The sequence below is a fragment of the Anomaloglossus baeobatrachus genome, chromosome 3 (assembly GCF_048569485.1).
Source record: "Anomaloglossus baeobatrachus isolate aAnoBae1 chromosome 3, aAnoBae1.hap1, whole genome shotgun sequence".
Classification (NCBI taxonomy): Eukaryota; Metazoa; Chordata; class Amphibia; order Anura; family Aromobatidae; genus Anomaloglossus; species Anomaloglossus baeobatrachus.
Window position 1 is genome coordinate 9,925,742 of NC_134355.1, and position 17,301 is coordinate 9,943,042.

General features: G+C 52.0%; 1 protein-coding gene across 1 annotated transcript in view; it reads left to right on the plus strand.

Moving 5' to 3' along the window:
- Nucleotides 1-3,493: 3,493 nt before the first annotated feature.
- ZFAND3 (zinc finger AN1-type containing 3) overlaps nucleotides 3,494-17,301 on the plus strand; it is a 245,594-nt gene continuing 231,786 nt past the window's right edge. The window contains exon 1 of the mRNA XM_075338982.1: nucleotides 3,494-3,774. Coding sequence (XP_075195097.1) covers nucleotides 3,704-3,774 — 71 coding nt within the window. The 5' untranslated portion in view covers nucleotides 3,494-3,703. The remainder of the gene's footprint in view (nucleotides 3,775-17,301) is intronic.

The window sequence follows — 17,301 nt, forward strand, 5'->3', positions numbered from 1 at the left end:
TCGGTATATAGCAGGAGATACGGTGTATCCTCGGTATATAGCAGGAGATACGGTGTATCCTCGGTATATAGCAGGAGATACAGTGTATCCTCGGTATATAGCAGGAGATACAGTGTATCCTCGGTATATAGCCAGAGATACAGTGTATCCTCGGTATATAGCAGGAGATACAGTGTATCCTCGGTATATAGCAGGAGATACAGTGTATCCTCGGTATATAGCAGGAGATACAGTGTACCCTCGGTATATAGCGGGAGATACATTGTATCCTCGGTATATAGCAGGAGATACGGTGTATCCTCGGTATATAGCAGGAGATACAGTGTACCCTCGGTATATAGCAGGAGATACAGTGTATCCTCGGTATATAGCAGGAGATACATTGTATCCTCGGTATATAGCAGGAGATACAGTGTACCCTCGGTATATAGCGGGAGATACAGTGTACCCTCGGTATATAGCAGGAGATACAGTGTACCCTCGGTATATAGCAGGAGATACAGTGTATCCTCGGTATATAGCAGGAGATACAGTGTATCCTCGGTATATAGCAGGAGATACAGTGTACCCTCGGTATATAGCAGGAGATACAGTGTACCCTCGGTATATAGCGGGAGATACAGTGTACCCTCGGTATATAGCAGGAGATACAGTGTATCCTCGGTATATAGCAGGAGATACAGTGTATCCTCGGTATATAGCAGGAGATACATTGTATCCTCGGTATATAGCAGGAGATACGGTGTATCCTCGGTATATAGCAGGAGATACAGTGTATACTCGGTATATAGCGGGAGATACAGTGTATCCTCGGTATATAGCAGGAGATACAGTGCATCCTCAGTATATAGCGGGAGATACAGTGTATACTCGGTATATAGCAGGAGATACAGTGTATCCTCGGTATATAGCAGGAGATACGGTGTATCCTCGGTATATAGCGGGAGATACAGTGTATCCTCGGTATATAGCAGGAGATACAGTGCATCCTCAGTATATAGCGGGAGATACAGTGTATACTCGGTATATAGCAGGAGATACAGTGTATCCTCGGTATATAGCGGGAGATACAGTGTATCCTCGGTATATAGCAGGAGATACAGTGCATCCTCAGTATATAGCGGGAGATACAGTGTATCCTCAGTATATAGCGGGAGATACAGTGCATCCTCAGTATATAGCGGGAGATACAGTGTATACTCGGTATATAGCAGGAGATACAGTGTATCCTCGGTATATAGCGGGAGATACAGTGTATCCTCGGTATATAGCAGGAGATACAGTGTATCCTCGGTATATAGCAGGAGATACAGTGTACCCTCGGTATATAGCAGGAGATACAGTGTACCCTCGGTATATAGCAGGAGATACAGTGTATCCTCGGTATATAGCAGGAGATACGGTGCATCCTCGGTATATAGGGGGAGATACAGTGTACCCTCGGTATATAGCAGGAGATACAGTGTATCCTCGGTATATAGCAGGAGATACAGTGTATCCTCGGTATATAGCGGGAGATACAGTGTATCCTCGGTATATAGCAGGAGATACAGTGTATCCTCGGTATATAGCAGGAGATACGGTGTATCCTCGGTATATAGGGGGAGATACGGTGTATCCTCGGTATATAGCAGGAGATACAGTGTGTACTCGGTATATAGCAGGAGATACAGTGTATCCTCGGTATATAGCGGGAGATACAGTGTATCCTCGGTATATAGCAGGAGATACAGTGCATCCTCGGTATATAGCAGGAGATACGGTGTATCCTCGGTATATAGGGGGAGATACAGTGTATCCTCGGTATATAGCAGGAGATACAGTGTACCCTCGGTATATAGCAGGAGATACAGTGTATCCTCGGTATATAGCGGGAGATACAGTGTATACTCGGTATATAGGGGGAGATACAGTGTATCCTCGGTATATAGCAGGAGATACAGTGTATCCTCGGTATATAGCAGGAGATACAGTGTATCCTCGGTATATAGCGGGAGATACAGTGTATCCTCGGTATATAGCAGGAGATACAGTGCATCCTCGGTATATAGCAGGAGATACGGTGTATCCTCGGTATATAGGGGGAGATACAGTGTATCCTCGGTATATAGCAGGAGATACAGTGTACCCTCGGTATATAGCGGGAGATACATTGTATCCTCGGTATATAGCGGGAGATACAGTGTATACTCGGTATATAGGGGGAGATACAGTGTATCCTCGGTATATAGCAGGAGATACAGTGTATCCTCGGTATATAGCAGGAGATACAGTGTATCCTCGGTATATAGCAGGAGATACAGTGTATCCTCGGTATATAGCAGGAGATACAGTGTATCCTCGGTATATAGCGGGAGATACAGTGTATCCTCGGTATATAGGGGGAGATACAGTGTACCCTCGGTATATAGCAGGAGATACAGTGTATCCTCGGTATATAGCAGGAGATACAGTGTATACTCGGTATATAGCGGGAGATACATTGTATCCTCGGTATATAGCGGGAGATACAGTGTATACTCGGTATATAGGGGGAGATACAGTGTATCCTCGGTATATAGCAGGAGATACAGTGTATCCTCGGTATATAGCAGGAGATACAGTGTATCCTCGGTATATAGCAGGAGATACAGTGTATCCTCGGTATATAGCAGGAGATACAGTGTATCCTCGGTATATAGCAGGAGATACAGTGTATCCTCGGTATATAGCAGGAGATACAGTGTATCCTCGGTATATAGGGGGAGATACGGTGTATCCTCGGTATATAGCAGGAGATACAGTGTATCCTCGGTATATAGGGGGAGATACGGTGTACCCTCGGTATATAGCAGGAGATACAGTGTACCCTCGGTATATAGCAGGAGATACAGTGTATCCTCGGTATATAGCAGGAGATACAGTGTATACTCGGTATATAGGGGGAGATACGGTGTATCCTCGGTATATAGCAGGAGATACATTGTATCGTGTTGTCATCTCTATTTCCTCTTCTATTTTGGCTTTGGTCCAACTTAAACCAAACAGCAACCTCTCCCGCCTGTACCACTATCTGCTGGAGGGGTTTGCTCTGTACAGTCAGAACATCATATATTATATATATTGATTATTAAGCCTAATTATTTACTTCTTCATTTAATCGCTGTATATTCTCCCTTTTCCTTGTTAATTATGTAAAATCTGGACTCACATGTGGAGGGAATGCCTCATAGTATAATGTACCTCCCCCCAGGCGCGGAATGGTTTCGTCCTTTTCCAGCTGATTTCAGGTCTGTGCTTCGCCTGAACCGAGACTCCGGAGAGGACTGTACCATCATGTAAAAAGGGGTGTCCGGATTATTGGCGCACACTTCAGGGCCGCTGTGGATGCGGAGGATTGAATGTTACTGAGCTGCTCGATCGTTATGATCGTCCGTTCTCTCTGGATGATGACCGGTGCCCTCTGTGGCTGACAGCCCTGTACTTTGCGCCGCGCTGTGAGGCTGCTCCCCCGTTTTGCTCTTGGTACGCCCCGCCTCCAGCTGACCGGCCTGGAATCACGGTTTGGAGCCTCGGACTGGTCGCCCCGGAGTCGCCGTGTTCCGCCGGCCCCGTCCCCGGCCGTTATCCTGTGAGGGTCCCGGACAGCTCAGGGGCAGCAGGGAGTGTGAGCGGCGGGAGGCCCTGGCCTTGGTGTAGAGAGAGCGGCCCAGGCCTGTCAGACATGGGAGACACCGGCAGCGAGCGCAGCAAACCGCCCAGCCTCCCCCCGCGCTGCCCCTGCGGATTCTGGGGGTAAGAGACCGGGCACCGAGGGCTGAGAGCGGGCACCGAGGGCAGGGGGGGCGCAGGCAGTGTGCAGAGCCCCCTGTACCACCCTGACCCTGTATACAACCGCACTGTGCCCCCCTGACCACGTACACCACCCCGCTGTGCCCCCCTGACCGCGTACACCACCTCACAGTGCCCCCTGACCGCGTACACCACCTCACAGTGCCCCCCTGACCGCGTACACCACCCGGCTGTGCCCCCCTGACCGCGTACACCACCCGGCTGTGCCCCCCTGACCGCGTACACCACCCGGCTGTGCCCCCCTGACCGCGTACACCACCCGGCTGTGCCCCCCTGACCGCGTACACCACCCGGCTGTGCCCCCCTGACCGCGTACACCACCCGGCTGTGCCCCCCTGACCGCGTACACCACCCGGCTGTGCCCCCCTGACCGCGTACACCACCCGGCTGTGCCCCCCTGACCGCGTACACCACCCGGCTGTGCCCCCCTGACCGCGTACACCACCCGGCTGTGCCCCCCTGACCGCGTACACCACCCGGCTGTGCCCCCCTGACCGCGTACACCACCCGGCTGTGCCCCCCTGACCGCGTACACCACCCGGCTGTGCCCCCCTGACCGCGTACACCACCCGGCTGTGCCCCCCTGACCGCGTACACCACCCGGCTGTGCCCCCCTGACCGCGTACACCACCCGGCTGTGCCCCCCTGACCGCGTACACCACCCGGCTGTGCCCCCCTGACCGCGTACACCACCCGGCTGTGCCCCCCTGACCGCGTACACCACCCGGCTGTGCCCCCCTGACCGCGTACACCACCCCACAGTGCCCCCCTGACTGCGTACACCACCCCACAGTGCCCCCCTGACCGCGTACACCACCCCACAATGCCCCCGCTGACCGCGTACACCACCCCACAATGCCCCCCTGACCGCGTACACCACCCCACAATGCCCCCGCTGACCGCGTACACCACCCCACAGTGCCCCCCCGACCGCGTACACCACCCCACAGTGCCCCCCCGACCGCGTACACCACCCGGCTGTGCCCCCCCGACCACGTACACCACCCAGCTGTGCCCCCCCCGACCGCGTACACCACCCGGCTGTGCCCCCCCGACCACGTACACCACCCGGCTGTGCCACCCCCGACCGCGTACACCACCCGGCTGTGCCACCCCCAACCGCGTACACCACCCGGCTGTGCCACCCCCGACCGCGTACACCACCCGGCTGTGCCACCCCCGACCGCGTACACCACCCGGCTGTGCCACCCCCGACCGCGTACACCACCCGGCTGTGCCCCCCCGACCGCGTACACCACCCGGCTGTGCCCCCCCGACCGCGTACACCACCCTGTTGTACCCCATACATCACTTTGCTGTGCCCCCCTGACCCCGTTTACCACCACACTGCACCCCGTGACCCTATATGCCACCAAAATGTATACCCCCAGATTGTGCCACCTTATATATATACAAATACAGTGAGCTTGTATGCCACCACGCTGATGTCAGATACCACCTCACTGTCACCCTGACCACGTATACCAAAACACTGCCCCTGTGCCCCCTACTGAGTGTCCTGACCCCGTATACCACAACACTGCCCCTGTGCCCCCTACTGAGTGTCCTGACCCCGTATACCACAACACTGCCCCTGTACCACCCTACTGAGTGTCCTGACCCCGTATACCACAACACTGCCCCTGTGCCCCCTACTGAGTGTCCTGACCCTGTATACCACAACACTGCCCCTGTACCACCCTACTGAGTGTCCTGACCCCGTATACCACAACACTGCCCCTGTGCCCCCTACTGAGTGTCCTGACCTGTATACCACAACACTGCCCCTGTACCACCCTACTGAGTGTCCTGACCTGTATACCACAACACTGCCCCTGTGCCCCCTACTGAGTGTCCTGACCCTGTATACCACAACACTGCCCCTGTGCCCCCTACTGAGTGTCCTGACCTGTATACCACAACACTGCCCCTGTGCCCCCTACTGAGTGTCCTGACCTGTATACCACAACACTGCCCCTGTGCCCCCTACTGAGTGTCCTGACCACGTATACCACAACACTGCCCCTGTACCACCCTACTGAGTGTCCTGACCTGTATACCATGACACTGCCCCTGTGCCCCCTACTGAGTGTCCTGACCCCGTATACCACAACACTGCCCCTGTGCCCCCTACTGAGTGTCCTGACCTGTATACCATGACACTGCCCCTGTGCCCCCTACTGAGTGTCCTGACCTGTATACCATGACACTGCCCCTGTGCCCCCTACTGAGTGTCCTGACCTGTATACCATGACACTTTGCACTGTTATCCCATATACTGCCACAGTGTGCCTCCCTACTCCTGTATGCTACCATACTGTGCCCCTCCTCACCCCGTGTACCCCCATGTGGCCCCCTCCCCCGCTGTGGTCCCCTGGCCTCATATACCACCACACTCTGCCCCTCCTAACCCTGTGTACCCCCGCCATGTGCCCCCCTGACCCCGGTACCCCCGCTCTCTGCCCTCCTGATCATACACAATGTTTATATTCCAGATTTTTGTGGTAAAATTATTTGTGACGTTTTGAAAACTGTTAATTTGTGTTCAAACAATTTGTGCTGCCCCCGAAGTATTCCTTGGAGTGATATTTTTTTTATTTTGTAAGCTAGACGTTTTGGTGGAATTGTTAGGGTCGTGGGCCACATTTTAATGTATTGCGTGACCTTTTGCTCTTTAAAAAGCCCCAAAAATGTAAAAACAAAATTAAAGAGCGTTTAAATTCACGAATCCCCTGCACCCAACCGTGAAGAATGTCCACGAATAACGAAGACAAGGAAGAGAACTCCAAAAAATCCACAATTGATGGATCGGGTCCTATATCCATTTGTTAAATCCACTGACCCCATAATCCTCAAGGACACAGTTTTGTCTTAATGAGATGCCCCCACCCCCTTGTCTAAGCCTAGTGAGACACCCCACCCCCTTGGCTAAGCTTAATGAGACACCCCACCCCCTTGGCTAAGCTTAATGAGACACCCCACCCCCTTGGCTAAGCTTAATGAGATGCCCCACCCCCTTGGCTAAGCTTAATGAGATGCCCCACCCCCTTGGCTAAGCTTAATGAGATGCCCCACCCCCTTGGCTAAGCTTAATGAGATGCCCCACCCCCTTGGCTAAGCTTAATGAGATGCCCCACCCCCTTGGCTAAGCTTACTGAGATGCCCCACCCCCTTGGCTAAGCTTAATGAGATGCCCCACCCCTTGGCTAAGCTTAATGAGATGCCCCACCCCTTGGCTAAGCTTAATGAGATGCCCCACCCCTTGGCTAAGCTTAATGAGATGCCCCACCCCCTTGGCTAAGCTTAATGAGATGCCCCACCCCCTTGGCTAAGCTTAATGAGATGCCCCACCCCCTTGGCTAAGCTTAATGAGATGCCCCACCCCCTTGGCTAAGCTTAATGAGATGCCCCACCCCCTTGGCTAAGCTTAATGAGATGCCCCACCCCCTTGGCTAAGCTTAATGAGATGCCCCACCCCCTTGGCTAAGCTTAATGAGATGCCCCACCCCCTTGGCTAAGCTTAATGAGATGCCCCACCCCCTTGGCTAAGCTTAATGAGATGCCCCACCCCCTTGGCTAAGCTTAATGAGATGCCCCACCCCCTTGGCTAAGCTTAATGAGATGCCCCACCCCCTTGGCTAAGCTTAATGAGATGCCCCACCCCCTTGGCTAAGCTTAATGAGATGCCCCACCCCCTTGGCTAAGCTTAATGAGATGCCCCACCCCCTTGGCTAAGCTTAATGAGATGCCCCACCCCCTTGGCTAAGCTTAATGAGATGCCCCACCCCCTTGGCTAAGCTTAATGAGATGCCCCACCCCCTTGGCTAAGCTTAATGAGATGCCCCACCCCCTTGGCTAAGCTTAATGAGATGCCCCACCCCCTTGGCTAAGCTTAATGAGATGCCCCACCCCCTTGGCTAAGCTTAATGATGCCCCACCCCCTTGGCTAAGCTTAATGAGATGCCCCACCCCCTTGGCTAAGCTTAATGAGATGCCCCACCCCCTTGGCTAAGCTTAATGAGAAGCCCCACCCCCTTGTCTAAGCTTAATGAGACGCCCCCACCTCCTTGTCTAAGCTTAATGAGACGCCCCACCCCCTTGTCTAAGCTTAATGAGACGCCCCCACCCCCTTGTCTAAGCTTAATGAGACGCCCCACCCCCTTGTCTAATCGTAATGATGCCCCACCCCCTTGTCTAAGGTTAATGAGACGCCCCACCCCCTTGTCTATCTGCCACCTTCTTGGTGTAACGGCTCCATTGCTGGATGTCGGATCACCAGTCCAGAAGGAAGGACCGCTCCTCACCTCCGGACAGATCAGGTCGCTGTGATGTAGAGGGGATTTCACCAATCCCTAGCATATAACTGCATGGTGAGGAGTTGGACCACACGATGATTGGCGCCACGTGGATCCCTCCATAGTGCCACCATTCTTGGGGTTGTACCGTGGGTGCGCTGGTCTGATGATGATGATGATGATGATGATGATGATGATGTGGGGTGTCCGCTCTTTCTCTGGAGCCCTGGGCTGAGTGCTGTATACACGCTTGTGCTGCCCGATAGACTCTCATCACACAGTGTTAATGACTTGCAGGAGGCGGATACATTGCACCGTGCGCTCCTCTGCCCAACAGTGTGGCCGCGAGCAGTATATGTGCGATAAATCCAGTGCTGAGGCTCCGTCCACTGCACCCGATCCGGAGTATCCTCCGCTGTGTAATCATCTCTTCTGCTCTCTGGACTTGTCCGTATAATGTTTATATGCGTTGCTATAGTTACTGTTTTACAAGTTTTATGCGCTCTGCAGTGCGGACGACAGGAATATTGTAAGGTAATATACTGTGCATACGTTACATGGCATATCTATACTGATCTTACCTCCTGTATTATACTCCAGAGCTGCACTCACTATTCTGCTGGTGCAGTCACTGTGTACATACATTACATTACTGATCCGGAGTTACCTCCTGTGTTATACTCCAGAGCTGCACTCACTATTCTGCTGGTGCAGTAACTCTGTACATACATTACTGATCCTGAGTTACCTCCTGTATTATACTCCAGAGCTGCACTCACTATTCTGCTGGTGCAGTCACTGTGTACATACATTACATTACTAATCCTGTTACCTCCTGTATTATACTCCAGAGGTGCACTCACTATTCTGCTGGTGCAGTCACTGTGTGCATACATTACTGATCCTGAGTTACCTCCTGTATTATACTCCAGAGCTGCACTCACTATTCTGCTGGTGCAGTCACTGTGTACATACATTACATTACTAATCCTGTTACCTCCTGTATTATACTCCAGAGGTGCACTCACTATTCTGCTGGTGCAGTCACTGTGTACATACATTACATTACTGATCCTGAGTTACCTCCTGTATTATACTCCAGAGCTTCACTCACTATTCTGCTGGTGCAGTCACTGTGTGCATACATTACATTACTGATCCTGAGTTACCTCCTGTATTATACTCCAGAGCTGCACTCACTATTCTGCTGGTGCAGTCTAACCTGATTAAAAAAAAAAAATATCTGTCCGGACGCCGATCCCCATATAAGTTTATATGGACCAGAATCCGGAGCGTAAAAATGGTGGTAGAAGCGACGGGGATTGGAGCGAGCACTTCATACTTAGTGAGTCTCCGGCGCGGCCGTAACTGTTCCTGCAGCCGCTCATTCTTCTTCCAGTGCCGCTCATTATCACAAATCCATATTCACCGCTTCCTCCGCTGAATGGCAGTCGCTGAGTTTGTGATTGGTTGAAGTCAGACGCGCCCCCAGCCTATGTAACAGCGTCTGAATGCAACCAATCACAGGCGCTGTCTGCGGGTCACTGTAGATTGGAGTAAATTGTCGTGGGGTCCCCCCATATTATGATATCCAGCACAGATAAAGCATACGGCTACAGGCTGCAGCCCCCAGCCCTGCGCTTATCTTGGCTGTGTATTAAAATAAGAGGAATGCAGCTTTTTTTTTTTTTTTTACTATTAAATAAATCCATTTTTAAAAAAATGGCGTGCGGTCCTCCCAATTTTAATGACGACAGCTGGGGGCTGGTATTCTCAGGCTGGGGAGACCCATGGTTATTGGCCCCCCACCCCCCCACCTAAGAATAGCAGCCTACAGCCGCACAGAATTGCCACATCCATTAGATGTGACAATTCCAGCACTTTACCAGACTCATCCCGATCACCCTGGTGTGGTGGCAATCGGAGTAATAAGGGGTTAATTGCAGCTCACAGCTGCCAGTAGCCCTAGATTAGTAAAAGGAGACGTCTGAGCCCCCCTTTATTACTAATCTGTAAGTGAAAAGAAATAAATACAAACACCGAAAAAAATCTGTATGGGAAATAAAATAGTAAAAAAACACCCCCCTTTATTAACCCCCAAAACACCCAGGTCTGACGTAATCCACACGAGGTCCCACGATAATTTCAGCTTTCCTACATCTGAAATCAGTGAGTGGCCATAGAACAATGAACACCAGCTGTGAGCGTCAGGCAGAGAAGGTGTCTGAGCCGCGCGATGAGCAGGGACGTCACTCAGGCTAGTTGTGGTCACAGGTGGATGACCCTGGGAACCTCCATCTGTGACTGCAAATCACCTGAGTGGCGTCCCCACTGATCGTGCGGCTCACTCAGTCTCTGCCTGAAGTTCACAGTTGGAGGTCATTGTTCTTTGTCCGCTCGCTATGATTTCAGATGTAGCAGAGCTGGAATCGTTGTGGGACCTCGTGTGGATTACGTCAGACCCTGGGTGTTTTGGGGTTAATAAGTTGGACAAAGAGGGTGGTTTTTGAATTTTATTTCAAATAAAGATCTCATAGACTCCTCCCATTACTAATCTAGGCCTTAGTGGCAGCTGTGATCTGCGATCAACCCCTTATTATCCCAATTTCCATCTCACTAGGGCAATAGGAAGAGCCGGGTAAAGTCCCAGCATTGTTGCATCTAATGAATGTGGCATTTCCGAGCGGCTACAGGCTGCTATTTTTAGGCTGGGGGGGCTCAATAACCATGGGACTCCCCAGCCTGAGAATAGCAGCCCCAGCTTTCAGGCTTTATCTTGGCAGGGTATCAAAATTGAGGGGGACTCCATGCCGAAAATGTATTCATATAATTATAAAAAAATCGTATGAGGTTTCTCCTATTTTGATACACAGCCAGGATAAGCGCACGGCTGGGGGCTGCAGCCTGTAGCTGTGGGCTTTATCTGTGCTGGGTATCATAATATGGGGGAACCGTACGCCATTTTTTATTTTTTTTATACTACAATAGAAACCTGCAGACAGAGCCTGTGATTGGTTGCAATCAGACGCTGTCACGCAGGCTGGGGGCGCATCTGACTGCAACCAATCACAGGTGCGGGGACTTCCGGTGGGCGGGGAAAGCAGTGCATATGAATTAGTGACATTGAGTGGTCCCAGAGGAGGAAGAATGAGCGGCTGTGGGAACAGTTACAGCCGCGCCGGAGCCTCAATAAGTATGAGCGCTCGCTTCATCCTTATTCTCTTTATTTTTTATAGTTGCAGGATCCAGATCATTAGCCGGAATTCCCTGAGGACACAGGGCCCAGGTCCGGCACCCCGGTACCCCTATAGTCCGGGGCCGCCCATCACTAAGTATGATCTAGAGCTGGTATGTAGGTACTGATGGATACGTTACAGGACAGGGGCGGCTTGCACTGTGACTGGTGTGATACGGGTATAAGCGTGTGATATTTTGTATGCCCCCAGTTGTCTGCACACCCGCCACCTCTGCACCCCACTATGGGCGGCGTCCCATCAGTTCAGTCTGGTGGTCTCATCTCATCATTCTTGCTATCCTGCTGAAGTGTTCAAGGTCAGGGACGATCGTTTGTGCCACTAAGTAGGAAATTTCAGGTTTAGGCCTCTTTCACACGTGCGTGCCTCCAGTGTGTCTGGTGCGTTTCCTCACGTAACGGAGACACGTACACACGTACACCTATGTATTCCTATGGTTTTGGACACACGTATTTATGCACGGAATGTGTGTCCGTTCCGTACTTACATGTGTGGTGTGTGTCTCACGCCGACATGTCCGTTTTCTCTCCGGCATCACGGGTGTCACACGGAACGCAAACGGACCACACGGATGTGTTCCATGTGACATGCACCGGAGAAAAGCCATGTGTCTGCGAGAAAAAAAAACAAAACTTTACTCACCTTGTCCAGCGCTGCTGTCTCTGCCGATGCTGTCACTTGCTTCCGACCACCGCTCAATATGCTCATTGCATATTCACTGCACTGCGGCCGGAAGCGGCAGCAGCGGGCAGTCGGCAGGACCGGAGACCGAAGATCAGCACCACGGACAGCGACGCCAGGGACAGGTGAACAGAAAGTTCCCGTTCTCCGTGGGTTATCACGGATAACACACGGAGAACACACGTAGCCCATAAACACGACTCCCGGAGGGGAAAACGCACCTCTAACACGTCCGTGAAAAACGTGCGTTGTTTTTCACGGACATGTGAAAGAGGCCTTAGGGAACATCCACGATTGACCCGGAGGAGATTGTAAATCCTTTGTTTCACTCATCTTCTATTCATCTTGAGTTACATTATACAGTTCCTGGAAAAAGTATTCATACCCTGTGAATGTTTCACATTTGATTTTTTTTTTACATTGCACTTACAAATTTAAATGTATTTTTTGGGGATTTTATGTGATACCAATGCCAAGTGCAAGTGTTTTCCAAATATTTAAAAAAAAATATAAATCTGAATGTTGTGCCATGCATTAGTATTCAGCCCCCGGAGTCAGCACTTTGTAGGACCACCATTCTCTGTCTTTTGGGGTATCTCCAGCTTTACACATCTGCAGGTGACATTTTCCTCTTCTTCTCTCGCTCAGTGAGATCGGATGGAGACGTCTGTGATCGGTGACTGAAAAGAGACGGAAGGCACTCACCAGATATGTGGTAAAAAAAAAAAGCTGTTTTATTCGACCATCAGGTCGGGGAAAGACGTGAGGGAGGTGGGTACACACAATCCGTCGGACGACGGCCGTTTCGCGTCTTTACAACCGACGCTTCCACAAGTCCAGTTGATGGACTCGTAGAAGCGTCGGTTGTAAAGACGCGAAACGGCCGTCGTCCGACGGATTGTGTGTACCCACCTCCCTCACACCTTTCCCCCTGACCTGATGGTCGAATAAAACAGCTTTTTTTTTTACCGCATATCTGGTGAGAGCCTTCCGTCTCTTTTCACATGGACTGTATGGATTGTTGTCTTTTGGAATAAGCACCGTGGCCAGAATGCAAAGAAATTTACAAGTCATATAATGCGTGTATAAACCTGAAATAAGAAGATTGAGCGGTTAGCTCCCTGAATGGTGCCAGTGTTTCCTCCTTTCATTGTTTCGTCTGTGATCAGTGATCTTCCTGTCTTGTCACAGATTCTTGGTGGATTTGGGTGTGGACTGTGACTCGGCCGCTCACACACAGGAATATGCTCTGATCTGAACCCTCCATTGTAGCACTGGCTGGACGTTGAGGGTTGTTGTCCTGCTGGAAGGTGAACCTACGCTCCGGTCTTGGGTCTTCTGCAGCCTCTAACAGGTTTTTCTCCAGGATTGTCCTGTATATAGCTCCATCCATCTTCCCTTCACCTCAAACCAGCTTCCCTGCCTCTGCTGAAGAAAAGCCGCCACACAGCAGGATGCTGCCTCCACCATGTGTGATGGTGGGGAGGGTGTTCTCAGGGTGATGTGCAGGGTTAGTTTTACACCACACACAGTGTTTTACCCAGTTCTCCTTTTCGCCACATCTGACCAGAGCCCCTTCTTCAGCTGCTCGCTGTGTCTCCTACATGGCTTCTTCTTGACGCTCTTCCTTAAAGAGCAGATTTGTGGAGTCTACCACTAAGTCATCCTGTGGACAGATTCTCCTCCAGAGCTGTGATCTCTGCTCGTCCTGTGGACACATTCTTCCCCTGAGCTGTGATCTCTGCTTGTCCTGTGGACAGATTCTCCTCCTGAGCTGTGATCTCTGCTCGTCCTGTGGACAGATTCTCCTCCTGAGCTGTGATCTCTGCTCGTCCTGTGGACAGATTCTCCTCCTGAGCTGTGATCTCTGCTCGTCCTGTGGACAGATTCTCCTCCTGAGCTGTGATCTCTGCTCGTCCTGTGGACAGATTCTCCTCCTGAGCTGTGATCTCTGCTCGTCCTGTGGACAGATTCTCTCCTGAGCTGTGATCTCTGCTCATCCTGTGGACAGATTCTCCTCCTGAGCTGTGATCTCTGCTCGTCCTGTGGACACATTCTTCCCCTGAGCTGTGATCTCTGCTTGTCCTGTGGACAGATTCTCACCTGAGCTGTGATCTCTGCTCGTCCTGTGGACAGATTCTCCCCCTGAGCTGTGATCTCTGCTCGTCCTGTGGACAGATTCTCCTCCTGAGCTGTGATCTCTGCTCGTCCTGTGGACAGATTCTCCTCCTGAGCTGTGATCTCTGCTCGTCCTGTGGACAGATTCTCCTCCTGAGCTGTGATCTCTGCTCGTCCTGTGGACAGATTCTCCTCCTGAGCTGTGATCTCTGCTCGTCCTGTGGTCAGATTCTCCCCTGAGCTGTGATCTCTGCTCGTCCTGTGGTCAGATTCTCCTCCTGAGCTGTGATCTCTGCTCGTCCTGTGGTCAGATTCTCCTCCTGAACTGTGATCTCTGCTTGCTCTGTGGACAGATTCTCCTCCTGAGCTGTGATCTCTGCTCGTCCTGTGGTCAGATTCTCCCCTGAGCTGTGATCTCTGCTCATCCTGTGGACAGATTCTCCTCCTGAGCTGTGATCTCTGCTCGTCCTGTGGACAGATTCTCCTCCTGAGCTGTGATCTCTGCTCGTCCTGTGGACAGATTCTCCTCCTGAGCTGTGATCTCTGCTCGTCCTGTGGACAGATTCTCCTCCTGAGCTGTGATCTCTGCTCGTCCTGTGGACAGATTCTCCTCCTGAGCTGTGATCTCTGCTCGTCCTGTGGACAGATTCTCCTCCTGAGCTGTGATCTCTGCTCGTCCTGTGGACAGATTCTCCTCCTGAGCTGTGATCTCTGTTCGTCCTGTGGACAGATTCTCCTCCTGAGCTGTGATCTCTGTTCGTCCTGTGGACAGATTCTCCTCCTGAGCTGTGATCTCTGCTCGTCCTGTGGACAGATTCTCCTCCTGAGCTGTGATCTCTGCTCGTCCTGTGGACAGATTCTCCTCCTGAGCTGTGATCTCTGCTCGTCCTGTGGACAGATTCTCCTCCTGAGCTGTGATCTCTGCTCGTCCTGTGGTCAGATTCTCCCCTGAGCTGTGATCTCTGCTCGTCCTGTGGTCAGATTCTCCTCCTGAGCTGTGATCTCTGCTCGTCCTGTGGTCAGATTCTCCTCCTGAACTGTGATCTCTGCTCGTCCTGTGGACAGATTCTCCTCCTGAGCTGTGATCTCTGCTCGTCCTGTGGTCAGATTCTCCCCTGAGCTGTGATCTCTGCTCGTCCTGTGGTCAGATTCTCCTCCTGAGCTGTGATCTCTGCTCGTCCTGTGGTCAGATTCTCCTCCTGAACTGTGATCTCTGCTTGCTCTGTGGACAGATTCTCCTCCTGAGCTGTGATCTCTGCTCGTCCTGTGGTCAGATTCTCTTCCTGAGCTGTGATCTCTGCTCGTCCTGTGGACAGATTCTCTTCCTGAGCTGTGATCTCTGCTCATCCTGTGGACAGATTCTCCTCCTGAGCTGTGATCTCTGCTCGTCCTGTGGACAGATTCTCCTCCTGAGCTGTGATCTCTGCTCGTCCTGTGGACAGATTCTCCTCCTGAGCTGTGATCTCTGCTCGTCCTGTGGTCAGATTCTCCCCTGAGCTGTGATCTCTGCTCGTCCTGTGGTCAGATTCTCCTCCTGAGCTGTGATCTCTGCTCGTCCTGTGGTCAGATTCTCCTCCTGAACTGTGATCTCTGCTCGTCCTGTGGACAGATTCTCTTCCTGAGCTGTGATCTCTGCTCATCCTGTGGACAGATTCTCCTCCTGAGCTGTGATCTCTGCTCGTCCTGTGGACAGATTCTCCTCCTGAGCTGTGATCTCTGCTCGTCCTGTGGACAGATTCTCCTCCTGAGCTGTGATCTCTGCTCGTCCTGTGGACAGATTCTCCTCCTGAGCTGTGATCTCTGCTCGTCCTGTGGACAGATTCTCCTCCTGAGCTGTGATCTCTGCTCGTCCTGTGGACAGACTCTCCCCTGAGCTGTGATCTCTGCTCGTCCTGTGGACAGATTCTCCTCCTGAGCTGTGATCTTTGCTCGTACTGTGGGCAGATTCTCCTCCTGAGCTGTGATCTCTGCTCGTCCTGTGGACAGATTCTCCTCCTGAGCTGTGATCTCTGCTCGTCCTGTGGACAGATTCTCCTCCTGAGCTGTGATCTTTGCTCGTACTGTGGGCAGATTCTCCTCCTGAGCTGTGATCTCTGCTCGTCCTGTGGACAGATTCTCCTCCTGAGCTGTGATCTCTGCTCGTCCTGTGGACAGATTCTCCTCCTGAGCTGTGATCTTTGCTCGTACTGTGGGCAGATTCTCCTCCTGAGCTGTGATCTCTGCTCGTCCTGTGGACAGATTCTCCCCCTGAGCTGTGATCTCTGCTCGTCCTGTGGACAGATTCTCCTCCTGAGCTGTGATCTCTGCTCGTCCTGTGGACAGATTCTCCTCCTGAGCTGTGATCTCTGCTCGTCCTGTGGACAGATTCCCCCCTGAGCTGTGATCTCTGCGGCTCCTCCAGTGATCATGCGCCCCTCGGCTGCTTCTCTCATTAGTGCCCTCCTTCTTGGGATGTCAGATTTGGTGGACGGCCGTGTATTGTAGGTTTGCAGTTGGGCCGTACTCCTTTTTGAATGATGGATTGATCAGTGCTCCGGGAAATTTTCAGAGCTTGGGCTATTTTCTATAACCTAACCCTGTTTTACACTTCACAATTACTTGTGCTTGGTGTCACATAAAATTCCAATAAAATACAATTAAGTTTGTGACTGTAGCATGAAAAAATGGGAACAGCTCACAGGATATGAATACTTTTTCAAAGCACTGTCTGTCTCCTGTCACATCCAGAGCTGCAGCTGTTTATGGAGCCTCTGCTTGTTATATGGAGGAGGCATTTGCTGCTCCTGCCTGGGGTTCATGTCCTGCCTGTCAGGTGTTGCTGCTGTGGATGACGGGTTGTTCCGAGTCTCCCTGTACGTTAGTGAGCGGCTTTATTCATGGCGTGATTAGATTTGTTTTGTGCTGGGAGGAGAGGCCACTTCTGAGTTGCCACATAACCTCATGTGGAGGTCTTCTCCCCAGATGTGCTGCCTAAAAAGAGTGCAGAGGCCGCAGGGCTCGGTGTCTGCGGTGCAGAGTGCAGAGGCCGCGGGGCTCGGTGTCTGCGGTGCAGAGTGCAGAGGCCGCGGGGCTCGGTGTCTGCGGTGCAGAGTGCAGAGGCCGCGGGGCTCGGTGTCTGCGGT